This window comes from Oxyura jamaicensis, chromosome 25 (genome assembly GCF_011077185.1).
Source record: "Oxyura jamaicensis isolate SHBP4307 breed ruddy duck chromosome 25, BPBGC_Ojam_1.0, whole genome shotgun sequence".
NCBI lineage: Eukaryota > Metazoa > Chordata > Aves > Anseriformes > Anatidae > Oxyura > Oxyura jamaicensis.
Genome location: NC_048917.1, coordinates 1698948 through 1725256, shown reverse-complemented (window position 1 = coordinate 1725256; position 26309 = coordinate 1698948). Strand labels below are relative to the sequence as shown.

The 26309-nt window shown below is 49.0% G+C and overlaps 2 protein-coding genes across 2 annotated transcripts in view; one reads left to right on the top strand and one right to left on the bottom strand.

Moving 5' to 3' along the window:
• S100A11 (S100 calcium binding protein A11) overlaps nucleotides 1-5889 on the top strand; it is an 11053-nt gene extending 5164 nt beyond the window's left edge. The window contains exons 3-5 of the mRNA XM_035346572.1: nucleotides 4130-4137; nucleotides 5220-5369; nucleotides 5641-5889. Coding sequence (XP_035202463.1) covers nucleotides 4135-4137; nucleotides 5220-5369; nucleotides 5641-5793 — 306 coding nt within the window. The 5' untranslated portion in view covers nucleotides 4130-4134 and the 3' untranslated portion in view covers nucleotides 5794-5889. The remainder of the gene's footprint in view (nucleotides 1-4129; nucleotides 4138-5219; nucleotides 5370-5640) is intronic.
• A 520-nt stretch (nucleotides 5890-6409) lies between these two features.
• The window catches only part of COPA (COPI coat complex subunit alpha), a 20391-nt gene continuing 491 nt past the window's right edge, over nucleotides 6410-26309 (bottom strand). Inside the window, exons 2-33 of the mRNA XM_035346565.1 lie at nucleotides 26075-26188; nucleotides 25592-25665; nucleotides 25240-25320; nucleotides 24880-24956; nucleotides 24282-24391; nucleotides 20242-20351; nucleotides 19627-19726; nucleotides 18922-19057; nucleotides 18413-18495; nucleotides 18163-18313; nucleotides 17782-17848; nucleotides 17601-17676; nucleotides 15449-15531; nucleotides 14331-14470; nucleotides 13340-13425; nucleotides 12791-12929; nucleotides 12293-12455; nucleotides 12041-12187; nucleotides 11560-11749; nucleotides 11353-11448; nucleotides 10883-10971; nucleotides 10528-10651; nucleotides 10143-10232; nucleotides 9949-10058; nucleotides 9669-9746; nucleotides 9394-9462; nucleotides 9037-9173; nucleotides 8289-8475; nucleotides 8091-8201; nucleotides 7709-7870; nucleotides 7414-7608; nucleotides 6410-7113 (exon numbers count right to left, since the gene is read on the bottom strand). Coding sequence (XP_035202456.1) covers nucleotides 7054-7113; nucleotides 7414-7608; nucleotides 7709-7870; nucleotides 8091-8201; nucleotides 8289-8475; nucleotides 9037-9173; nucleotides 9394-9462; nucleotides 9669-9746; nucleotides 9949-10058; nucleotides 10143-10232; nucleotides 10528-10651; nucleotides 10883-10971; nucleotides 11353-11448; nucleotides 11560-11749; nucleotides 12041-12187; nucleotides 12293-12455; nucleotides 12791-12929; nucleotides 13340-13425; nucleotides 14331-14470; nucleotides 15449-15531; nucleotides 17601-17676; nucleotides 17782-17848; nucleotides 18163-18313; nucleotides 18413-18495; nucleotides 18922-19057; nucleotides 19627-19726; nucleotides 20242-20351; nucleotides 24282-24391; nucleotides 24880-24956; nucleotides 25240-25320; nucleotides 25592-25665; nucleotides 26075-26188 — 3635 coding nt within the window. The 3' untranslated portion in view covers nucleotides 6410-7053. The remainder of the gene's footprint in view (nucleotides 7114-7413; nucleotides 7609-7708; nucleotides 7871-8090; nucleotides 8202-8288; nucleotides 8476-9036; nucleotides 9174-9393; nucleotides 9463-9668; nucleotides 9747-9948; nucleotides 10059-10142; nucleotides 10233-10527; nucleotides 10652-10882; nucleotides 10972-11352; nucleotides 11449-11559; nucleotides 11750-12040; nucleotides 12188-12292; nucleotides 12456-12790; nucleotides 12930-13339; nucleotides 13426-14330; nucleotides 14471-15448; nucleotides 15532-17600; nucleotides 17677-17781; nucleotides 17849-18162; nucleotides 18314-18412; nucleotides 18496-18921; nucleotides 19058-19626; nucleotides 19727-20241; nucleotides 20352-24281; nucleotides 24392-24879; nucleotides 24957-25239; nucleotides 25321-25591; nucleotides 25666-26074; nucleotides 26189-26309) is intronic.

Genomic DNA, 26309 nt, shown 5'->3' with positions numbered 1-26309 from the left:
GTCCACCATCGCCGAAGCCACCTCACTCGCAAGAGGGAAGAGCGAGGAGCCCCCAGAGAAGAACGGGAGGCCCAGAAAGAGGAGGAAACAACAAGCCTCTACCAAACAGTTGATGTTGATAGTGGAGACCTCTGTCCCCCTGGAGAAATTTCATCTGTTACCGATATGAGGGTCCGTTATATCCCTTCTGACCCTGACATACATCCAGAGGTTCAGGTCCTCCCTGGTCCCTGCGAGCCTCAGACCATCGCGTACTTGATCCATGTAATCCAGAACCTGAATGATCCCAATGCTACCACTTATGAGATTGTCTGTCACCATCCTAACAACCTGGAGCAGCCTGTCTATGTGAGAAAATGCTACGTGTCACCCCAGGCACCAGCTGTGCCATGCGAAAAGAACAGTGTCCCAAAGGCAGAATCCTGTAAGGACGATGGCAAAACACGCGAGGTCAAAGAGCCACAGCACCAGGATACATGCAGGATGAAAACAGGTATGGATGAGCATCAAAAACGGCAGCTGCCAGCTTCCAGCTCCCAGAAAATCTCGGGGGAGCTTGATGAGCCTCAGAAAGCTGAGTTGAAAGACAGGTCTGCAGTAGGGGTGAAGGTAGCGTCTCAGCAGGCTTCTGCCCCCAAATCGGATGGTGTGAAGAATGATACTCACCAGGCTGAGCCCAGGGAGGACAGGAGGGACCACCAGCGCCCCAGAATGCCCGATGCGGAAGAAAAGACGTACCAGTGCCAGGGTGATGGATCAAAAGCCAACAGGGAGAAGGTCCCACAGGAGTCTGAATCCAGCTGCCAGGTGAGCAAAGACAGGGAGGCCAAGAGCTGCCTGCCTCTACCACAGGCTCCAGAGCCACAAAAAGCTCATGAGCCAGACCAGCGAGCTGTAGAAGAGCAATGTCCCCAACCACCCCGAAGGGATGAAGCTGACTGCTGCCAAGAGGATGAAGATCTTCCCCTACCAGAGAGGAGCTGCCAGCCACGAGAGGAGGAAAACATCAAGAAGAGCCCACAGAAAGCAAGCAGTGACCAGCCTCAACAGGAAGAGGAACCCCATCTTTGCACCAAGCAGAGCCAGGCCTCCCCCAGCCCCGTGGCTTCACAGAAGGCAACAGGCCAACCTGCTAGGGATGAGGCCAAGGCATCTTAAGGGGTCATCCCCTCTGTGGCATTGGTGAGGTTTCTCCGAGCCTCTTTGAGGATCACTTCTGCTCTCTGCTTTCAGCTTAGGAAAGTAGCACAGAAGTGTTCAATACAAAGGGTTAACAGGGGGCTCTGCGAGGTTTCAAGTGGCTTCGGGGGGTTTCCAGCTATCACATCCTCAGCAACCAGGGAAGGGAGAGAGCTATGCCAGGATCCACATCTCCTGCTTTCCTGCATCATGTCTATCAACCCCAATGCAGTATTTAGTCACTTTTCTGCTCTAATTGGATTCCTTGGGTCTCTCAGTCCTTTGTGTCCCTGTCATCTCTTTTACCCTGGGGCATGACAGTTCTGCATCTCAGTGCACTCACATCTCCTTAGCCCCATGGCTGGCTGTCCTGCTTGTTAGCTTCTGCTGTGCAATGCAAAAGAAAAAATCATCCCAGGAGCTTAACCATACTCTTTCTTGGGCCTGAAAAGTGTTGAGAGTGGGATAAACACCTTTGCAGGCTCATAGCTTTTGGTTACACCTTTCTGCTCTCCTGGAAACTGAGCAGAATCCCAGTTCCAGCATCACGGAGGCTTTGAAGCATCTGAGCTCTGCTGTGGTTACTGCAGGGTAATGGTGGTGGTGGGTGTGTGTGTGTTGGGGGGGTCATTCTCTACTTCACAATGATGTATTGCATGAAAAATCACAATAAATAGCTGATGACTGCACTGACTGCTGCCATCCTTCATCCTTCCTTCTAATTTCTACATGGGCTTCAGCCTACTGGGAAGGTGTCCCAGTTTAGATCGCCCATCCCTCCTGATTTTAGGCACTTAATCCAGATAGGGGCTGCTGAAAGTTACACCAAATCCCCCCTACTGTATGTCTTGGAGCCCATATACTTCTAACCTTGTGGTCCTCACTATAGATCTGCATAATTCCAGGGGCTCCCAGTGTACACTGTGATCCCAGATCCATGCAGGGATGGGCAGGTAGGAGCCATCCAGGTGCAGTTTCTCAGCCTCAGGTATCCACTTGCCTTTTCCCCTGGATTGCCCCACAAGCAGGCCCATTCATGGGTCCTCAGGCAGTAGAGGGGCAGCGGCACAGCATGAAAAATGCTCCAGATCCCACAAACGGTGCACTTGGCCATGGATGGAGACATCCACAACCCTGCCCTGGAGAAAGCCTGATCTAATTCACTTTCCTTCCTCTCGAGCAAGAGAGAATCAATTCTCTCAGCAGCAGATGGGGCTGCAGTTTTGCAAGAAGAGCGAGAAGCGAGGATGACCCCAGCAGTGGCTGGGACTTGCCCCTAGGTGCAACCAGAGCTCTCTGACTGGTGCCAGGGCTGGCCAGGAGGAACAAGGGCAGCTCAGGTCCACCAGAGCCTGATGCAACACCCAGGCCTTGTCTCTTGGCCAGCCACAGCCATTTTCCTGGCATGGTTTGGACGTGGTGCTAGGGGTACTCAGAGGGGTCTGTCCCAGCTGGGGCAGACGGATGCACTGGCACTGCTCTCTGCCACCCCTCTCTCATGCACGTGACCGCTGCATGTCCCGGTGACAAACATATGGCAGCACAGATGGTGCGTCTGCAGACAGTGCCAGCGCCTTGATCGCAAACACACACAGCAGCAGCAAGAAATAGAAATCTCCCCAAATCCCACACCGCAGCCAGGCTGGGGCCAGGCCACAGCCCCTCTGGGGTTTGCTCCTGCAAAGGGGGAAATAAAAGCTAGGGGGAGATAAAAGCTGCACAGAGGATCGAGCGTTGCTGCAGCGCTCAGGAAGCACAAAGAGAAGGCTGCAAACCGCAGGTGGAAGCGCAGACCACAGAGCAGAAGCCTCCCTGCCCTCAGCTCCCCGCATCAGCAAATCTTTTTGATTCATTCGCCATGAGCTGTTTATGGGATTTAGGGTGGTGGTGGTGAAGTTATTTTTCCCCAGTACACAGATAAAAATAGGGGAAGGGAACTGGGGAAAGAAAGGAAGGAACTGAGATCGAGGATGGTTGTCCCCCAACCTCTCCACTCCACGCCTCCCCCCAAAAGCTTTTGGGTGAAATCGGGGCCAGCGCGGGCGGCTCCGTATCCACACTGAGTGCCAAGGATGTCACCACACTGCGGTTGCAGCGACGACGTGGGCAAGGCCAGGCTGACGTGTCTGAGCAGCCTCCCTGGTACCGCAGGATGGGGAGCGGCAGGGCAGGGCTGGCGGGGTGGGCAAGGACACCCCCGGGGCAGAGGCACCCAGCAGGACCATTTCTGTCCCCGTAGCCCCCCAGCTGGGAGTGAGGTGGGCTCAAAACTTTGCTTTTTGGTGTCTCCTGTCCCTCCTCTCCCTGTCTTCAGCCCTCCAGCAGCACAGGGACTGAGGCTGTTTGGGACGAATCCTGCCTGCAGCAGGACCCCAGGGGCTGCCTTCACCCCTAGAGGGCAGCTGCCCCCTTTTTACGACAGGTTGAGCTTGTAACGCGTTATTAGGAAATAATAACAGGTTATTGGCAAATCTCCCGGTGGTGAGCACAGGAAGGGGCTCACACAGGGGGGTCTGCCCTCAGGGGTGCCCAAAGCTCACTGGAGGAAGAGGAAGGCCCAAGGGTACTGCGGGGAGCAGCGAGGCAGCCCCAGGGCTCAGCCCTGAGAAGACAGAGTTAAAAAAAAGGGGGGGGGGGGGGGGGGGGCAAAAAAAAAAAAAAAAAAAAAAAAAGGTGGGGAAAAAAAAAAAAAAAAAAAAAAAAACAGACAAAAGAGAAAATAGAAGCATGACAAAATAAAACGCTGGAGGGAAGGGGATGGAGGGCCTGGAGGAGGGGCCCAGGCTGAGGTGGGGACCGCAGGCACGTCGGGATCTGCCGTTAGAGCCGCCGATTGCCCAACGTGGCCCAGGGGGCTGAGCCGGGGCTGGGCGCTGGCAGGGCGGTGGCGGACGAGGCTCACACCCGTCTCGATTCTACCTCGCACCCGTACCGCGGTCCCGCCGAGCCCCAGCCATGGTGAGTGAGCACGACCCTGGCCCTGGGGGAGAGGGTGTTGGAGCTTTTCCCTCAGGGAAGAGGCCCCGAGCTGGAAGCGAGACGAGGCTTGGCACTGGGAAGAGGGAACGGGGCCAAGGCTGAGCTCAGCCTCCTGGGGGAGAGGGGGTTGGAAGGGGGCTCAGAGGGGGAGAGCAGGGGGTCCCCGTGGCTGCAGGGAAACAGCGAGGGGACATTTGCCCCCTTTTTCCCACCCCCGGTCCCTTCCCTCCCCTCGCCTTCCTCTTTCCAGTGCTGCTCCCGCTGCCAAGCGCAGGGCTCAGGGCTGTGGCTTGGCCTCCACGGAGCTCACGGCGCCAGGGTTGGGGGCTCAGGGGGACCAGGAGACCAAAAAAAAAAATGAGGTTCAGGAAGGAAGCAACTCAGTGCCACTTCACTTTAACCAAAAAAGGCTGAATTCAGCCTCAGGCGGGGCAGGATGTGGCAGGGAGTCCCCAGGATGCTGAGGTTAGGGAGGGAAGGGCGGACTCCACCCAGCCCTGCCTGCGAGGTCCCTTTTCCCAAAAATTGGAGCCCTGAGGAGGGGGAAGAGCCCCATGTCCCTGGTGTCCCCTCGCTTTTAGGAGCCACCCCAGCTCCCCCAGCCCAGGCAGCAGCTTGGGGAGCCAACTCCACTGCTGCTCCGCTCACATTTTTCTCTGGTGACTCAGAGTTTCTCCTCCGGCCAGGCAGGGCAGGGGGAGGGAAAGGGAGGTTTGTCTTCCAGCCCAGCCATGCTGGAGAGCGCTGAGTAAGCCAGAGGGAGCAGCCCTCCTCCCTCCGACTGCTGGTGCCTCCCCAGGGAATTTTCCATGCTCCCAAGGCACCCAGGTGCTACCCAAACCACTCCCTGCCCCTCCCCTGGGTCCCTCCTCACCGAAGAGCCGTGCAGGTCACCAAAAAAAGGGATACCAAGGAAAAATGCACCTGGACAGGTTGGGCGCAGCAGGCTCCCTAAAGGGGGTGGCAGGAGGTCTCTCTCAGCCCAGCCTCCCTCTAGAAGCTGTCGCTGCTCTTCTGCAAGCACCAGCCTGAACTTTTTTGCTTTTGTTCCACTCCTGCAGTCCAAGGTGTCCCCCACCGAGACCGAGCGCTGCATCGAGTCCCTGCTGGCTGTCTTCCAGCGGTACGCAGGGCGCGAAGGGGACAACTTGAAGCTCTCCAAGAGGGAGTTCCTGGCTTTCATGAACACCGAGCTGGCTTCCTTCACGAAGGTGAGTGAAATCCAGGCCAGGAGTCACCCCTGGCAGTTAACGACTCCAGCCACATGAGCGTGGGAGGGGGCAGGGGAAAGACCTCACTTCTACCAGAAGCCAGAGCACACAGCCTGATTGGAGTTGCCCCAGCTGAATCCTGCTTCCCTCTGCCAAACCCTTGCTGCTGGTGATGAACTCAGCAGCTGCAGGTTTGTAGCCGGGTGTGTACAGCAAAGGACGCCTTTGCCTCGAGGCAGACATTGATCCCAATCTCTTTGTTTTTTTGCAGAATCAGAGGGACCCAGCAGTCCTGGACAGGATGATGAAGAAGCTCGATTTGAACAGTGATGGGCAGCTGGACTTCCAGGAGTTCCTGAACCTCATTGGAGGCATCGCAGTGGCCTGCCACGACGCCTTGCTTGTTCAGGCCCCTAACCACTAATCCCAGCAACTTTCATCTGCCCCACCGCTACCAACACTCCTTGAACAAAACCCATGCAAAACTGGAAGGAGCGCCTTGAAGACTGGGACATTCCCACTCCCCCTTTTTATGAATAAAATAAAGGTTTAAAATCCTAGCATATGGCATGGTTTTATTTCAGAGGAAGAACTAGGCAACTAGTCCAGGCACAGAGGGAGCAGGAACTCGAGGTTTTCTGCTTCTCCACTGGTGCAAGAACATATGTTCAACTTGTCACTCCTGGAAACTACGATCTGCCTGACTCTGAAGACCCTCCAGGCTGCTAAATACCACACGGACAGCCACAGTAATACCAAATGGTACAACTAGACATGGGAAGGTGAGGACAGGAGCCTTACCAGTGAGGACAATTTGAGCATAGGCAACAGCAGTTCCACACAAATAATTAGCAGAAGCAGCCCCTGCTGGCATGATTCATTATTTCACTACTGCGGCCTCCATTTTCTGGAAACTTCAGAACTCTTCAGATCTGGCAGCTTAACAGCACAAAGGAGTGGGAGGTGGGACGTGAAAAGAGGAAATGTAATGTGGTATCTACTCTAAACCAGTAAGAACAACTAAGCTGCAGAACAGGAAGATCCAGACAATTTACTTTATTCATGTAAGAGGCAGATCATGTTGAGAAATGCTACTAGGACAACAAAACAGTCAACACTAGCACTTGGTTGCCTAGCTGCTCTCCAGCCACTTCTGAGGGCAGCGGGGCTGCCCTGAGCAGGGACGGGCCCTGCCTCGGTACAGGTTCCAGACAGTGCCACCCTCTTCTGAGACCCAGGCTTGACTCCTCCTGCTGCCCAGGTTGCAGCAGGACCTTTGAGCACTTCTTTTAGGAGCCCAACACTAAAGGACGTAAGAGGCAGTCCTTGCCTCTTGAGCAGTTTCTATTGAGCGCGCTGTACTACACCCAGGTCTCAGCATGAACCACACTTTATCCTCTGGAAAAAAAATGCCTGGAAGCAATGGTACACAAAACATCACATCAGCTGGATCAGATGTGAAAACAGGAGCCCAAGTTAGAAACAGGATCCCTGCTTCGAAGCAGCAGAGAGTCTCGCTACAGCATTCCTGGGTGGGGAAGAGCAGTTAAGACACAGCACAGGCATAGCTACAGTGAAGAGACAACTAGAAGCTGGAATGGTGGGAGGTGAAAGTTTCCACACTGTGCTGTGAAACGGGACCATTTCCCTCTGATCCCACACCTCCCTGGGACAGGCACGTGCCCTAGCGGAACTGGAGCGGGCTGATCCGCAGCCCAATGACATCCTTGCCGATCTCTGTCACCTGCGGAATAAAAGGGAGATAATTAACGTTCAAAAGTAACAAAACAGCCCGACCCTGTATGTTGTGTTGAAAGCCTAGATGGTTCTGAAGAACACACATTGCCAGTATCAGTCCCTGAAGGGGACTTTTAAGCTACGCTGTATTTCACAATTCCCAAACTGCTCCATCCCAAATGCCAAGTTCCCTGCTTCCGACCCAAAACCCATGCTGACTCAAGTTAGGGGGCACGAGGGCAAAGCTGCTGGAATCCATTCTAGCAGAAAACATCACAGACTGGGCTGGCAACAGAGCCTCCCTTACTGTTGTGACACGGCAGATCTGCCCCTGGAACTCAGGGCAGTAGCAGGCTCCACTAAGCGGACACTTCTCCACGGGTTTGCCACGATAGATGGGTCGGTAAGAGGCGGCACAGATGTCGAAGGGGTTGTGCATGTCATAGTTAAGCTGGTAGGTGTCAGTGGGATTCTTCTCACACGCTGACAAGATCTTGCGGGTCTGCAAAAAGCAACCACATCAACCAGAGGAGCAGCTAGGAAGCAGTCTAAACAGGGTCTGCCACAGCAAATATTTCTGGCAGTGCACCTCACAGACATACCTGCTGGGCCACCTCAGGCTTTGGACCCAGCTCTAGTAGCCGACGAGCAAAAGTAGCAGCTGTCTTGAAGTTTTTGAGTTTGAAGAAGAGGTTAAGTGCAGTGCGCAGGACCAAGATCATGTGGACAGGCTGCAGGTTGGAGTGGGTGAAATAGGCAGCCATCTGCAGCAGGGACAAGGAGGAAAAGTGGGCATTCAATCACTACCAAGGGCATGAGAAAGTGGATGCCCTGAAAATGCCCCAAGAAACACATCGCCCCCTCCCAGGTAATCACTGCCACATCTGCTTTGAAGGCAGAAAATAGAATTCAGCATTCCTGATGCTTTTGTAAACCCAAAGGCTTCTCCCAGGCACCCAGCGAGGAAATTCAAAGTTATTGTACCTCACAGATTCGCTTCTGGTGCTCCAGGGTCTCCTTGGGCAGCTTCTTCCGCTCAATCTCCATTGAGAGTCCCACGATATACTCCCGACAAATGGCTATCAGCTGCTGGGCCTTTGAGAGAGGAAGATGGAGTCAAGCATTTGGCCTCCTGCCCCAGGGGCACGCAGACAATATGGACCAAAGAGATCTGCCCCTCACCTCAGCAATCTCCTGCTTGTTGTCCACCACCAGCAAGGGCACACTGAGCAAGATGGAGCGGAACTTCTCCACAGCCTCCTCAAACTTGCCAGCTGTCGTGAGCTGGTAGCACAGCTGCAAGCGCTGGATCAGGTCATTAAGCTTCAGTCCCACAGCAGGGAGAGCATTCTTCAAGCCAGCTTCTTTCCTGGGGGCAGAGAGAGGATGTGGGTACAGGCAGGACTAATACAGGGGCCAGCAAGAACACACCTGCATTCCGCAGTAAGCTCAGCTGCAAATATCCCCAACATTTTGACCCAGGGCCATGCTGTTTTTCTTGGCCATCAGCTTAGCATAAAAGGCACCTATGCTTCCATTAGTTGTCACATTCAATGCCCAGCTCTCTTTGCATTAACACACTAGAAAAATCTGGCTCATTTTTCTACAGCAGTTTCCAGCCACCACTAAAAATACACATCTGTGTTTCTCTAGACATCCCAAGCTTTAGACTAGCTTTATCAGAGGCAGAGCATTAGTGATAGAGAAGACAACATCCCGACTGCCTCACTCTGTTTTCACACGCACACAAAAAAATAGCTCTCCAACATCTTAACATCTAACCATCAGCAGAAAAATCCCACTACAGATGGAACACTTCCTATTAACGTCCAGCAAACAGGAAGGCTCCCCCCTTCAAAGAGTGAAAGACACAGGGAGGTACACAGCACCAGGAAAAAAGCACAGAAGAGGAACTAACCCAGCTGCTTACCAGTTGCGATGTGGGTATCCATACATGGTAGGGAGACATGGCAGGGCTTGGTAGGTTGTACGGCCACGGGCGTAGGTCTGCAGGAACAGCTGCTTGTAGGGCCCAAAGTTGGTTACTCCTACCTGGTCATGGAGGAGCTGGAAAAAATACATTGACGTGCTGAGTAAAGGCTGTCCAGGGCCATACAGCAGCTGCAGTCATCACTCAGGCTCACAGAACCTCTTATTTTACATCCAGAGAAAACAGTGCATAAAATTATTCACAGCAGAACACAAAACAAGGCTTCAGTCTGGATCCGAAATAAAAATACATGGGACAAAGGCATTTTTTTCCCCAGGAGCTCCAAGTGTAACTTACTCTCATTGCTGTCTCAAAGGAGCCTGCCAGAATGTGGTCAACAGGAAGCTGTGAATTGTTACACCACACCTACAAGATGGGAAAAAACATACAAGAGGAGTTGTGCACATGCACACATTTGTCTGATCTTACACTCATCACCCCCCCCCCCCCGTTCCTCTTAACAAGTTTCTGTGCTGTGCTCACAGATGAGTATTAGTTAGGTCTAAACCTGAAAAAGCACCAAAGCAGAAAGAAAGCAGAAAGCTTCTGAAAAATCAGATGTGTGCTGTTACCTGAGCTGGGCTGGTGCCCTTGGTGGGTGGCACAAAGAATCCATCCTCTGCTCCTCCTGCTGGACCAGCAGGAACATCCTGGGGGAACACAGAGAGCAGCAATTAGCGTGCAAGTTTCCAGCACCCAGATGAAATCAGAGGTAGCCAAGCCTCTGATGAAGCCCATAATGCTTTTCCCCTCTCCCCACCCCACCATGACTTGTCATTGCCTTCCTAAGTGACTACAACTGGGCTAAGCGAGAAGCCTCCCAAAAGCATCATCATCTCAACAGCCCTTTACCAGTTCAGGGGGAAGATCCAAATCTTCTTCAACTTCCCATCCACCTCCTTCTTCCTGTCCTTTACCTAGACCTTCCTCTCCAAAGCCTTCTCCAGCATCCACAAAGCCATCTGCATCGGGAGGGGGAAAAACAGTTAGAGCTCCTACACAGACACATTTTCACGGCTGTAAGAAACACTCTTTAATTTACCTACCTTCGTCCAGCTGCAATTCTGCATCTTCTCCCCAGCCTTCAGTGCCAACATTGTCAATATCAATGTCAGCAGCTAAGGCACCCCCTTTGCCTAAAAAAGACGACAGGATTATTCGTTCACTCATCTCTGAGTTGGCCAGGTGTTAAGAAAAGAATTAAGTTAGGCCAGCATTCTCCCCTCCAATTGCAAAACCCTATCTTGTGTTAAAAGGACAAAGATTTTTAGATTTGCTGAGGATGGCGTAAATACCAAGCTGCAGGCCAGCCTCTACTAGTAACACACAGCAAATCTGGGGTTTAACAGCAACAGACCAGGAGCCACAGGAACAAGTACCTCTGTTCTGCATATCCCAACTTAACGCGACCTTCCAAGTATAAAGCAATACCTTTGCTAGCAATTGTTCCTTCAAAGAACCCCTTGGAAACAGTCAGCAATGGCCAGTTGGTATCCAGAGGCATGACAGGAGCAGGAGGCTGCAGCAGTTTTGCATTGGGATCGATGTCTGGAATCTGAGCAGAAAGGAGCAAAAAAACAGCTAAAGGCCATATACGGAAAATCCCGTTCTTTGACCTACCTACCTCCATGCAACACAGTCTCAAGGTTTTGTTTAGTGACAGAAAAGGAATCTGGTGTCTCCCTCTCAGAAAGGAGCTGTCATGCCAGTCACACTAATACCACGTCCCGCTGCCATCTTCTTCCCAAAACTCTAGGGTTCTTGTTATGAAGCATTGGTCACTAACCGTTTCCTTTTCAGGATCAAAGGTTTCCTTCAGGTTTTCAGCTTCTTCATCCAGACCATGAGTTGCAGCTGTGAGATAGGCCAGGGACTCTGAAATTAAGTATAACTAACATGAGCGTGTGTTCTTTGTACTCTGGAGAAAGAAAACCTCTCATACCAACGAGCATGGCCACACTGTCAAAAGGAAAGACTAGCAGCATACTAAGGCGTACAGAAGCGTACGCCTACACTTCTAGGGGCATCACTGGATTTAGGACTAGTGTGAGCAGACAATGACTGACCACCTATGCTCCAAGGTTGTTTCACATCTCCTGGGTTGTGTTGTGACTCTTGGGTTACTTTTCCTGTCCATCCAATTCAGTTTCTCAGGAGGAGATTATGCTCATCTCTCTCCAGAAATTACTGTTCACCCCCAAAACCTCTCCAGCTGCTCCTCAGTCCAGAGAAACACGTTAGACTGACATTACTCACTTTGCCCACAATTCTTCAGGATCCTCACTCTCTCTGCCACATCTCCTAGATACAAGGCATTCTGGTAGTGGCCACTCATATCCTTACGGATCTCAGCTAGACAGAAGCAAACAAAAAAAGTCATGAAGAAGTCAGAGAAGCAGCCTTCTCTGGGATGCTGCTCATTCCCTCTGGAAGCTCAGCACCTCTTCATTCTCCTGCACTCACCTATCTTCATCATCTTCCGAAGCTTCTCCAGATTGCCAGTGATAAGATAGAGAAAGGAGAGCCTATCAAAGTTCTTGGTGCGCTGGTAGCACATCTCCACAATCTGGTGATTTCCCTGCAGTAATGCCACTTCTCCTAGTTTCTCCCAGCAATTCTTGTCATCCAGAGCCTTGGCTGCTTCCAGAGCAATCTAACAAGACAATTGATGCAGTTACAAGGTCAGATCTGAAAAAAAACCTGCTCAACACACAAGACTTGAGCTTGATTCTCTGCCCCACCAAAAATACTATGAGGGTTTGCAGAAGCAGTTTTCTCTACAGGCTTCTGTTGATAATGCCCCTGATGAAAAGCTGGAGATTACAGAGTTCACTGCATTAAATCATGCCTCCACATGAGGGCCTGCACCTTAGTAGGGCAGCTATCATCCCCAGACGATGGCCCAAAAGACACGCCCTTCTCACAGCAGCATCTGCCACCTCACCTCAATGTTGCCACACTCCAGTGCCAGGCTGAAACGGGTCTTCTCGTCTTTGACGAAGTGCAGGGCCACCTCAGGGTAGCCCTTTTTCTGCAGGTAGGCAATGATGGACTGGCCCACAAGCTTAGCATTCCTCACCATGTGCAGTACCTGCAAAGAAAAGGCCCGGGCAGTGAAGCTGACACCACTTGCAAGGCATGTTCCTGAACCCTCAGGCCATAACCAAGAAATAGCGCAGAGTTTCTCATGCCTCACCTCATCATACTTTCTGTTAATCAATGCCAGCTTGAATTTGAACTCTGTGGGATCAATGGTGAGGACCCTGGGGCGGCATTCTCTGTCCAGGCAGTACACGTTGTTCCCCTTCACACGGGTAACGTAGATAGGAAGGTCCAGGGTGCGGATGATTCCATGATCCCTATGTCAACACACAGCAAATGTGCACACCAACACGTCTGTATGGCCACATCCCCTACCTCAAAGGAGGCTCACTATGCTATTTTAGCCTGCAAGCCCCAGTCAGATGAATAAAGCAGCCACCCAACCCAGCAATAGAGCACCAGCGCACAGGGTAAGCAACCGAACACGAGCCAAGTGCATCTATTTAGCTCTGTCTTGGGGTACATCCGTACCGTAACAGTGGATTTGCACCAGCACTAACTTTGGCATCTGCCAAACAAACAAAAAATAAAACCACTGGTAGTCTGCACAAGGCCAGCCAGTTCAAGGACTCTGTTTAACTCTCAGACTTACCCTGTGGTGACAGCGTATTTGATGTGGTTGCTCGTGGTATAGATGAAAACACCGCTTTCATCCCAGGCACCACTCTTGACACGGATGTTTTCGTGGATGTTACACAGGGATTCCAGCTTTCTGTTGCAGATCATGATGGCTGGAGACAAAAGCAAAAAGGAGGAGGATCAGGTAACTCTACTCTTAAATATGTGACTCTGGCTTAGAGCTTCTTCCTTCCACAGTCCCAGAAATAGGGACTATATTCGTATTTGGACATTAAGGAGATGACAGTAACTGCCACAGAATTGTCACCATCTGCCCTTCTTTTTAAGAAAGACAGAATAGCTGATCCTTTTTGAGGAATATAGCAAATCATCTGTTCCATAAGCTTGCAAAAAGGTTTTGCTGAACAGAAAAAGCAGCAGGGCTCACACTGTGAATCCGTCTGCAGCTGCACCTTCACCACCAGACACAGCACCGAGCAGTTACTCTAGCAGATCATGAAAACAGGAACATGCTCCCAGCCAAGGAAGGACCAGGTGAAACACTGCAGCCTCCCCTGCTTACCATGCTTGGCCAGCAGAGCTACGTGGGACATGTCAGCCGACCAGATAACGTATTTCACCTTGGAGATCTTCACCGAGGCCAGAGTCCTGGAGAAGGACAGCACTGACGTTAGAGTTGAACAATATGCCTCCACAGCAAGCTCTACAATCAACTACCAGTCTCCAACACACTGAGCCCAATTTGCAGATGCTCTGAATCCTCTTTATGCAATTCTGAAGCTACAAAATCATGCAGCAAAATTCTGTGTCTTTCTAGTTTAACAAAACAAAGCTTTCTCCACACCTGTGCAGTAACAAACACTTTTGAGGTGATGACTGACTTGAAAAATATGGAGATGATTAAGGATGGTTTTACCAGAACAAAGGAAATAAGGTATTTACAAGTAACATTTGCTTTAATAAATTTATCCGTAACTTTCCCAACAATACTAGAAAGACAAAGACATAGAAATAAGGAAATAAAACTCGAGGCAAATTCTGGGATGTAAGCAATCAAGACAGACCACATTTATCTGCTGCTAACCCAGAACCTTCTCAAGCTGACGATGGCCAAGAGCACCAGCTACTTGTCTGTTTCTTTGTGGCTACCAACACATAACCAGCATAAACTTGCTATCATGTTCCAATTTAAGAGCATTTTGAACAGATATAAAACCTAAGGGACAAGGCATCAGGCAAGCTTAGCTTGACTGAGTATGAGGTTTTTGATTTCTTTCCACTTTTATAGTACCCGATTCTGTAGTCAGAATTTATAAGGATATGGCACACATCTCCCTGTGATCAATGGCACAATGCCTGCAGCATAAACTGCACCTTGGCTATGTTTACACTCTGCTCTCCCTAACAGTTGTTAGCCGTGGTTTGGATCAGTCTGACGCAGCCTGCAGCTGATGCTGAATTCTGGAGTGCATTAATAGCCATTACTTGTCCCCAGAGGGCACACGCCAACAGGATTACAATATTAAAACTTCCCCCAGCAGACTGGATCTTACCGCTTCTGCTGCACGTCAAAGAGGGTGATGGAGTCTGCATCTCTCAGTAACAGGTTCCCTGTGCCAGCATAGAAAATCTCATCACAGTTCGGCACCTGCACCTTCTTCGTGATCTCATTCTTCAAGTTTTTGATTAGGATCTGCCATTTGATGAGAGGAAAACAAAACACAGCAACACAGGGCAGTCAGATAGAATATACAACGAAACTGAGGATCGTTTTAGCTCAGAATTTTTGTACAGCTGAACCTCAAGAGCCCAAATTAAATACAAAGCCTTTCACAAGACAAGATCAGACATTATCCTTCTGGAAAACCCAACAACTTCAAGTTTACCAGGGCGCAGACGTAGGAGTGCGAGCTTTCCCTTTAGCCCCACTGCTGTCATTGTCAGCTAGCTGGTCTGATTTCCAAGCTCTCTCTACACTGAGTATATGAACAAAGCAAATATGAAGGGAAGGAGGGTGGGTGAACACGGTAAATAAAGGAGATGAAGTTGAAAGGGGAGAACTGCAAGGAGAGAAAGGGAAGGCAGGGAGGAGTAACAAAACAGGTACAAGAAACTTCAATATACTAGGCAAAAAAAATACTGAATCAGATACAAAATAAATAGATAAATATTCTGCACTGGGCAAAGAGTAAGACTTTTCTTTCCCTTTCCGCCAAGTAAACTGAAGCAGGGAGAACTTTCCATGATGTCCTTTCCTCCTTCTGTCTCCTATTTCACTCCACAAGTGAGATCAAAGACCTTTATTAAAAACAAACCCACTTTTTCAGCATTTCCTCATTATTTGCATGCTATGAAAGCAACCTGGGTGGCTTCACAGTCCTGTTCTGGTCAGCTGTCATTTCTGAACTCACCTGCAGTAGCAGCCTTCCAGCAACTCAGCCAGAGTTTACCGTAAGTTAAATAACATTTCAACTCACTACGTTTTCATTGTATTGTATTTCTTCATGTGTATCTGCAGCTCACTTTCCATTGAGAATGCCTTGCCAGTCAACGTGGATCTCCGATAATTCTGTTAACCCCATCTCCCGCTATTCCATTTGCATGGAATTTGCATTTCCAAATGACAATATACCCCATTAAAAAGATGACCCTATTAAGCCCGTCCCCTTACCGAATGCATTCGATCCAGGACTGCAAAGCGGTTACGAGCTACCCACACAGCTGTTAGCCCGGAGGAACGTTTCCCTTCAGGGGCTAGGGAGAGAAAGACGCAGGCAGTGAATAAAACCTCTGGCAGGCTCTTATGGCAACACATTAGTCAGTCTTGTTTGATCCCATCTTGGCTGTTGTAGCTGCTTCCTACTAATTCATGTTTAACCTGAGGCTATTCGCAAGACTCATTTCCTCCCCCAATGTCCTTTCAGATCGCAGCGTGGCCAGCGCCAGCCCTTCTCTCCAGCCAAGGCACAAGACAAGTGGCTGTCTGTACCGCCAACGCCACTGCTTGGCGCTGAAGCGGGCCATCCCGGGCGACAGCACAGTCTGTCAAGCTAACGAGCAGAGCCTTGCTGGCCAAACAAACCGAGCAGCGAGGGTCCCGGCTTCAATGTAAGCCCCCCCTCCCTCTCCCCCCTGCAAACTGACATAACGAGCTGGAGGAGAAAGGCTGCGCTCTCCGCAGCACGCAGCTGTTCTCTCAGTTTTAAAATGCTAATACAAACACAGCGCTCTGCATGTCAGACACACATAAAGAGCCACGCCGCAGGATTTTTCAGATGCAGAGAAGGTTTTGAAACAGGAGAAGGGAACAAACAAGCAAGGTGAGAGAGTTGCTACTGTTTTGGTAAAACAGAATTTCTCCTTTAGTTCCTGATCCCCTTTCTCTCTGGTCCTCCTGCTGCTCAACACGAATGGTTTTGCAGACCCACCCACTAGACCGGGGACTATTTCACCAAGCCCAGTACTGTTTGTGGCAGATCTACAGCCGAACAAATGACTTAAACCTGACTGCCTCAGCCCTCAGTTACTACCCTATGCAAGAAAGACTGGTCTAAATTCAATTTCCAGCTCTGCTTAGGGTTTTCTGATGGCAACTTCACCTGTTTTTCTGAACTGCCACAACGCAGTATTTTTACTGGCTTTAAACCTTTAACACTGGCTGCGCCTCACTCAGAAAACGACTGAAGTGTTTTACCCAAAAGATGATTAAAGGGTGATAAAAAGTTTAGCTTCCCTTGTAGGTCAGGTAAATAAACCGAAGGGCGTGAGGATGAAAAATCCAGCGCGCGTGTTAAATATCTACATTACAGGCCAGGGAAATCATGAGAACTCTGCATACACGACTGTCTGTTAAAGAAAATATTGATCAGCTAGTAGAATTACATGCTGGTCTGGAAAATGCATTAAAGGTGCTTAGTTTTCATGAGGCCTCGACACCTCCTCCTCCAGAAGAGGATAAAACCTCTTGGGGAATAAACCCTTTCCTCTCTAAAAGGGTGACAAGCCAGGTGTCCCCAGACAAGTCAGCTTTGAATGACTCCATCAAAATTAATATTTATAATATCCTCGGTAGCATTTCATCTGCATAGTTACCAAAAAGCTCCCTTTCTCTGTCTCTCCAAATATACCTGCTGACTGTACTCAGCAAAGAAACCTTCCCTTCGGTAGATCTGCAGAAATCCATAGATGTGCGAACAAGTGAGCTGGATTCCAGTCTAACACATTCATCACTCCCACTCATTTCAAAATCTTTACTGCCATGACGACAGAGGCAGGAGAAACCAGCTGGAGTTTCAGATCCCAAATGGAATTCACAGTTAGAAGAAAGAATTTTTTTTCTTTTCCTAAATCATGTTTTGACTTGTAAATTGCACAAAACTGATCTGGAATTTGCCGAGAGGAAGAATGAACACTGGCACCCTGGCACTGTCACTTTTACAGCTACTTTTCAGGGTATAAAACCTCTTCGAACAAAACGTATCTGGTTAAAATCCATCTCTGTTGACAAGCCAGGAATGCTGCCTGCTGCGTCGAAAGGGAAAATGGAAAGTTCCTAATAACAAAATTATAAAATATATATTTGTAGCAGTAAAAGTTTGGGATGAACATGAATTTTTCAAGTCAGTGTCGTGTGATATACTAAGCAGGAAGCCTGCCAAATGATGTGTGCTGCAGGGACATTGGGAAACATGAAGAAAAAAAATCCAATGAGAGGCTTGCAAAAATGAAGCTTTTATATATAACACACACAGTTGGAGAGAGGAGGAGACAGCTATACAACAACAAACACTCACAGGAATAATGTGAAATAAGAAAGTGCCTACCGTCCGGATTTTGGGAATCTGCATCCTTGGGAATGGTGTATAGATCGTAAGTACTGTTCTCCAAGTTGCTGGCTCTCTGCACAAAGAGGAGGGAGAATTTTCAAGGTAGGATTTCACAGAACTGCCACTCACAGCCTCAGGAAAAGATCTTTAGCACGTTACATAACAAAACTCGACTTACTGTGCAGAGAAGGACAGCGTTCTCAGCTGGGTTGTACGACATGTTGAACACAGGGAACTTGGAACCGCTGAAGAGAAGTCATAAATAAAAGAAAGTTACAGTGAAACAAGATTATTTCTAACACTCATCTTTTTTTTTTTTTAATTAAACAGAGAGCCAAAAAAAAGCAGCTTTGATGAATTTCCTGAACCACCTGGAAACACTGTAAGAACACCAGCATTTTATAAATGAAAGCTGGCATTTCAGGCTGAATTACTGGCAACTTAAAGCCAGTTACAAAAAAAAAGTGTGACAATCTGACCTGTCTGTAATTGAGGGACTAACAAGGGATTAAAGATACCAGCAATGCCTTTCATAATATGCTAGGCACTCCTCTCCTACCTTCGCAGCTGCATGACAGCAACGTCCTTGGAACTGTTAAAATCAAGCTGGCGGAGGAAACGGTCCTTCACGTAATACAGCATGTTCCCGTGCACAGCATAAGCAGGCCGCTCACGCTCCAATTTGAACACAATCATGCCACCGTCATGGCCTGGGAAAAGGCATGCAAGAATTCAAAGGTGAATTAAATCCTGGGGGAGATGCCAAGAGCAAGCCCTTCAATGCTTTTTTTATTTGCTTTGTTTTTTACCTGCAGCAAAGAGGTTGAGGTTGGGATGAGCTGCCAGTACCCAAAAGCGATCGTGATCACGGCGAAAGGTCTGAACACCCGTGCTAAATATGCAACGTAAGAAATAAGGAATATAAACAACATGGAAACTGCTGTAGGCTCCAGGTCCCCAAATAAAGATCCCAAACCTCAGACTGATCTCCAGCGTTCAGCATGGGGAGACCACACAGAGTTCAAAACGCTGTATTCGTAACCTTCTGTCAAGTAAAATATTCTCCTTTAAAACATCTGCAGCAACAACATCACTAGACAAGTCAGTCTTCTTCCACTTGCTCTCAGACAACTGTAAGCCTTGCCCGTAACATGCGTCTCAAAGGGACAGCAAATACAAAAAACATTTCTTTCTCAGTAATTATCAAACGCTAGAACTGAAGTTTTAAGGAGCTCTGGTCTTTAGTTTCTCTACGAATAACTGCAGGCCTCTCACACGTGTAAGAACTTCCCCAGTAAGGTGCCTGACATGCACTAACCGTTTCGACATATCCCAGACACGGATGCTTTTGTCTTCTGAATTGCTGAGGATCAGTTCCTGCCGGGGGTGGAAGACAGCACACGAGACATTGTTGTAATGTCCTCGGCAAGTGTCAACCTCCCAGGCCTTGGATTCTAACCAGAAGTGGAAAAGGAAGAGGAAAATAATGCTTGAACAGGTTAAAGGAGAAAACACAGCAAACACCTTAACGAAGTGGGCTCTGTCAGCCTATTACTAAACCATTCCCTGCTATTTATTTTTGTGACGTTTACCTGCTAGCACAGCTTCCCTGAGAAACAGATAAACCAGATTTCCAAAAAGGTGCAAAGAATTGTATACAGCTTAGCTGGACGGAGCTGGCAAAAGCACATCCATTCCTGGTGAAGCGCTTCTCGTTCTAGAATCATCTCCCTTTCTCATTCCATTGGCACATATTCAAAAAACTTTAGAGTCGATCTTTTCTGCTCCTACAAACCTCTGCTCAGCAGCGCATGCAAATCAAAAGAAGCTAGAAGTGTTTGCTAGGGAACTGAGCCCTCTTCAGATTGCAAGAGCCAACGCTGTTTGGGATTATTTACCACTGCATCCTACATTCATGCCTGCAAGATGTAAATTACCTTCAGGTTCAGCCCACAAACGTTCAAACAAATTTCAGTTATTAACACCCTTCTCCCCAGGGCTTCCCCCTGGAGAATCCACTTACCATTCATCCGCCAGATCTTCACTTGCCGATCATCAGCTCCTGACACAATAAGCGGCATGGTGGGATGGAAGGCAGCCCAGTTCACCCCACGATCGTGGCCCTACAAGGCAAAGAAAAAACAGTCACTCGCAGCAGGTTAGTGACTGAACGTAACGAGCAAAGGAAAAACGAAGTGACAAGACTGCAGCCAGGCTTGCCAAGATGCAGCGCTCGCTATTTTTTGTATGCCATGCTGCTCGTACCAAATGCTTAGCCAGACTTTGCCCACAGTACCGAGCTTTGCAGATACCATCCTTCACCAGCAGAGCAGCACCACTTCCCAGCTTTAACGAGCCATTACAGAACGATGCTTCCAGTAACACAAGACAATAACGTCTGCGACTTAATGGAGCTTTTAGCCATACCGAGAGAACGGTACTCGTTAGGTTTCAGCGCAAACATCTCCAGATTTCAATTTACAAAATTCTTGGAGCACGTTACTCCACTGAGCTGAGGCTGGTGTTTTAACTCTTTTCTCTCTGCTATTTTTCTGGCCTTTTAGGGAGTCATTTGGGTCACAAGGATTTCATTAAACAAATTTGGAAAGGTTGTAGAGCACACACACTGACACTGTACCTCAAGAACGTGCTTCACAACCGCATCTGTTGTCCCAAACAAGTCCACCCCTGTTATTCCCCGGACATCCGATTCCACAGCTCCAGGGGACAGGTTCTTCTTCCTTAGGCCTTGCAGAACAAAGGGGAAGGAGAAACGGGGTGAAGAAAACAAAAAAAATATATGATCAAGGCAACGTTCCTAATCCAGAAACATGTTGAGTGCTCTCCCTTGTTGTTTATATACATCTTCAGGTGGAAAGCGAGAACTTGAAAGAGTGGAAGAGGGTGAGAAATATCCAGGACTCCCTTCCACCTCCTCCAATAGCACAAGCTCAGATTAGACATACCAAAAAGGAAAGTCTGCAATGCAGCACACACCAAAAGGATCACCTCAGCTCACTGGGACACAGACAGGGGCACTTCAGCAAAGGACTGAGGCATGCTGATTTCTCTTCCTCTCATTCCTCCTTCACTGAATTGAGCTTGCAGCTTTCAGGGGACTTTTCAACCATGCCACCCTGCCCAAATCCATAATCCTGAGGACCTCAATCTGCCTGGGAACAAGGTATTTCGGGGAACTAAAACTATAGGAAAAAAAGCCTGCTCCTGATTCTGAAGAACATTAAGTTCTCCAAATTAAAACAGACCTACTTCAAGCCATTCCTCACTAAAACGCCACGTAACACAGTAGGGAAAGAAATGAAAAGAGCCTCTCATCTGACGTCAAGGAGAAAGACTCTACATAAAATGCTAAAACAAAACTTAGAAAATACCCTTCTAGATTCAGAAGTACCTGGCCCAAGAAAGCTACCATGGAGTTTATAGAGTAAGAAAAATCTGTCTAGGATAAATGCAGAATTGCACTGCTATGGACACCAACAGAGAGGGAAGTACAGGAAGAGAATAAATGATACAGAGGGCAAAAAATATTTTCTAGATTCCCACAGTCCTTGTAGATCAGCAGCTCAACACCTCAACAAACCCTTCTGCGAATTTAGGCTGATGAAATGAGCACGACAAGCAGCATCTCTCCGCAAAGCACCAACGCTCAGCACACTGGGTGAGGTGCACACACAGAGGGTCCAAGTAACGATGATGAGCTTGAACGGCTGAGTGGAAGCTTCGACAAAGCTGGCACAAACCGCCCCAGAAAGGAGGAATAAAATATAAATCACCCAGAGAAGGCGAGGGAAGAAACGTAGGATTTTCAGAAGAGAAAATACTTGAGCCTTTGACAAGCCAGTGAAACAGGACTGGAACACAAGTGGAAAATTTCTGGCGTAACTGCACAAATCTAAGGAAAGGCAGAACACTCACAGAACACAGCAGCTTCCCGTGTTGCTCTGGGGAGGGAGCAGGGACAGAGAGGGGACTTGCAGCAGAAAGGCAGATATTAGGCACTCTAGGGACAGCTGTTTAGAAGAACAAAAAAAAAACTGAAGAGCAGACTCAGATGGACATGCACACAAGCACTCAGAAGAGCAGGTATTAGAATAACCAGAGGAAAAGGGGCAACATACGACCGGTGAATTACACGTTGCAAGTTAGGAGAGAAGGAGAAAGAGACCAGTAAAGCACCAGGACGCTCCTGGCACCCATTTTCTGGAACACATGGCTGATGTTAGAGACAGCACTGACCTACAGACAGATGGGCCTTTACCAATTCTTTTCTTCTCTCATCTCCCTCACAGTTCAGGCCTCATACCTGAGGTCAGTAACCTACCCAAGGTGGAAACTAAAGAGGGCTCTTGGGTACTGCCTATACCCTTGCTGGGCTTAGGTTCATCCTAGAGAAGTGAAGTGGAGGCTGAAGTTGTACCAAAGGTTTTGCCAGCCATCACCACACGTGCACATAAGGTGGTGCTCAAAGAGAGGCACTCCAGGTCTACAGGGGCCACGTGGGGACTTTCAGCAGAGATCCTCCCAGTCCCAGGGCGTCTCAGCACCACCAGCCCAAGCCCTCAGGTGATCCTCGCTTAAGCACGTCACCCAGATCGACTCAACAGAGTCCTGACAGAACAAGGGCGTTTTTGGCCAAGAAGCAGACATCAGTTATTTGCCAACCAAGAGGAAGGTTAAACAGGAGTTGGTGTGCGGTGTTAAAGCACAGACAGAAAGCACTCTGATCAGAGTAGGACCACTAGCATCCTCCTCACCGGTTAATACTTAAAAAGAAACAAGAGAAAAACAGAAGATTATTTTGTGGGTTAATATCAGCCACATGAGCAACGACTTCATTCCACAGCACAGGCGAACAGTACAGCACAAATGTTCATGCACTTTAATATATAAACAAGCTTATTCTGACTGCATTCACACTCCCTCTCAGCAGACGAGCAGGAAATAGACCCTTCTACCTCCAGCTTGTTTTACGTTGAAGGTCCTTTATCAGCAGGTTTCAAACCAAAGAACATAAATTTGTGGGAGTTCAGAACCACAAGGCAGTCCTCACCCTCGTCTGGTCTGGGTCATGCTCCACTCTGCCACAGCTGCCATCAAAGCTGAGTTTTGGGATGAAGAATTTGGAGTACGACCTTTAAATTCATTTAACTGGGGGCATCAAAGAGCCAGTACTAAAAACCCCAAAGCCTGATGAAAAATAATCCGACCGATGTCAGCAGAAGCTGCAAGTTAAAAGCAGCACTCAGAAATGGGAGCTAAAGCTCACCATCGCATGATGCTCTCTCTGATTAGGATTATATGGATAACAGGAATCAGACAAAATGTGGAAATAACCATTTCCAGCAGGCTGCTAGAGCCAGAACAGAGTCCTGCTGAGGACAGAAGTCATTTTGGGGAAAAACTTTTTGGGGGGAGGAACAAAAAAAAAAGTACTATTTGCAATCTGTTTAACATCTACCCGTGTTTTTCTCCAGACACTAATATTCCTGCAGTGTCGTGTCTGACTGGAGCGACAGCTGAGTCAATAATTCAGCATGTCGCTAAAACCCCTCATCACGTATCAGCTGAGGAAAAAAAAAAGAGCCCTGTACCATCTCCAAACCAATTTGGCAGCTGGAACTCTGCTGAGAGCGAGCATCTGTGGGAGAATGCAGCAGCAAAGCTTCCTAGCAGAATAGCTGTTAAACTCCCCGTGCTGGCAGGACGGAGAGGGGGACAGGTTTTAAATAACCAGGATATCCTGTCCCCAGCCCCTACTGTTGACACAGCTGGCCATGTCTGAGCGTGTGCTACAAATAACGCAGCGTGCCCAACCAAAACTGCAATGGCGAGAGCGGCAGGTCGAAGGGCCACGGTCTGTCTCTAGAATAAGTGGTACCACCACCAGCAGTGCCTGCCACCGGTCCCTTCTCCGCCTGTTTTTTTGGCTTCTGGCATTTCATTTATGGATCCGATGGGATTGCATTGAATCACCTCAGAAACAGTTAAGATAGCAGCAAAGGACTTTGGAGTTTTGACTCGCAACTCCTGCTCTGATCTCCAGGCCACGCCTTGCTTTATAAAAAACAAGCAGACGGGACGGGGAAGAAATTCCTGATGTCATCTGCCTGTCGTGATCCACAACTAAGCCACCAAAAAGATCCCCTGCCCGTTGTGCAGTGAGTACAGCGGCCTTTTATCTCAGGACAAACGACCTGCCGCTGCCTCCAAGAGATTTTGGACGGGATAAAGGTGACCCAGAGATTTTTAGGATTTTTCCTCCAAGTCTTGCACGTTGGCAAAGCTGACGGCAGCGTGCCCGTTCTGACAGCAATGCTTGTTGCCTACGTTGGCTGTAAAATCCAACTCTTAATTAAAGAGGGTTTTGGGCTGCACGAACCTACAGCTCGCGCTGTTGGAGAAGGCTGCTTCAAGCACAAAGTTGGACTAGAAGAGCCCCAGAAGCCCCTTTCAGCCAACGATCAACAGCTTCTTGAAAAACGAGGGGACCAGATCCCTGCCAGACCTCTAACGTTCTTCCTGAGGCTCCTAGAGCTGACAGGCTGCTCTTTCTCTCTCAGATCGGAACCAACGTTTTCCTGCCTCGTTTGGCTTTCAGCAATTGCAGTTTTGAAGCGGGCTTTGCCACTGGACACCCCCTTGATCTGGGCAGCTCACCAGAAATATCCCAAACGCGCACAGTCTGATCCAAGCTGGCTGACACTACCAGGTCCTCAGAGGGGTGAAACTGGGCACACATCACATAGTGGTTGTGTCCTGTCAGCACACTACAACAAAAAAGGACAGAAAAACGCCGTTTAAACAGACGATCCATCAGCACACGCTCTGATTTGCACCAACAGCACTCAGCTTAGGCTCAGAAGGGACAAAGAGGAACACGGTCGGTAATACTTGGGAGGGAAATACCACTCTTCAAGAATTATCACAGCTGCTGAACACATCTGTCCTCAGAGAACATTCAAGGGCTGGCTCGCTGATACCAGCGACTTCACAGGTATCAACGCCGCTGCAGCTTATTTTAACTTTGAAAAATTTTTAACCAAACACGGGGATTTACAGACGTGTTTAGCAGCACCAATGTACGCGAGCAGAAGTCGCAACTGAGAGAAATCTTTGTTATTAATCCGTTCTTTTTGTCGGTTCTGTTCCTTCAACTACGCACGGTTTGAAATATCATCTTCCACTTGAAAACAACGCAGGGGGATAGCTCGCACCCAAGCCCTACAGTTATTTTTAAAGCATCCGCTGATTTTACCAGACACAAGTTCTGGACTGCCAGTTCCAAACCCGAATGGTCTGATCATCAGAAGCACTCAAAATCCAGGGATATTCCTAAAAAGACAAAGTAGTTTGCATAGGAAACAATACGCACCCCCACGTCCCCTCCCTCCAGCGTATTTCAGTTGCCTCCCAAAATTACCCTCTTTTATTTTATTTTACTTAAGATCTGGGAGGCAAAATTTATGCCTCTTACGCCTCCAGAAAGGACCACGCCTCTGCTTTTCGCTTTAGCAGCGCTTCCTTCGCAAAGATTCCCATCCAAGGAAGCAAAAGAGATTTCCACTCGCGCAGGAAGAACACAGGCACGGATCGGGTAAGTTCTAGAGGAGCTTACGTGGTGGAAGAAGGTGGTGCGGATGTAATCCAGGTGCCCGAGCAGGGTGAAAAGGCAGCGGCGCAGTTTGTAATTCCACACCTGAGCAACACAAAAGCAGCACAATGAGGGTACGGGCCCCAGCCAGCCGGATTTCTTTGTGCTTTCTCACAATAGGCTAAAGATTTTAGTCTTTTAGATCACCTACAAGCCTCTCCCTCTTCCAGTTTAAGATATTTCTAATGCAAGCCATAAAAAGACTTCAACTTGCTGCAATCACCACTAATTCCTCTGGAACAGCAGAATCACAATTCCCGAACAATTCCCTCCCTGGGCAATGCCTTTTAGAGAAGTAAAAGGAGCAAAAGGTTACCTTGATTTTGTAGTCATCCCCTCCAGAAACAAACAGAGGCTGCTGTTTGTGGAAATCAATCCCTCGAACGGGTCCTGCAAATAGGAAGAGGAGGTTGGACAAGGCAGGACGACCGACAGCCGGAACGGTCCCTCACACCCCATAAAGAGGGCATTGCATTTTTTACTACAAATAAATTAAAAGGTTCAAAGCAACAAGAAGCCGTGTTAGAGGATGGTTCCCAACTCCTAACCGCCTTCCTTTTCATCGGCACGCTTGCAGAAAAACGCCGCAAAGCACGCAAACCCTTTGTACTTACACCAAATTTAATTTTACACCAGAAACAAACGCTGCCCCCCTTTATTTGCGTGAAAGGGGTGCTCAGACAGCAGCACCGAGCTGGCCGCTAGCAGCTGGGTGTAATACTCACCGCCTGCAGCCCCGCAGAGCCGCTCAGCCCCGCTCCCATCCCGCACACCACCCCCCCCCCGGCCCCCTGCTGACCGTCGTGCTCGTCGAACTTGTCGATGAGGGTGCACATCCGATAGTCCCACAGCTGGATGACGCCGTTGTGCAGGCTGGTGAGGATCCAGGGCCGCTTCGGGTGGAAGCTGAGCCCTGCCGAGGCACGGAGAAGAGGGATGAAGGGGACAGACCGTGACAGGGCACGCAGCACAGCCCCAGGAACCCCCTCAGGACCCCCCCCCGGGCACCCCTCAGGACCCCCCCCGGGCACCCC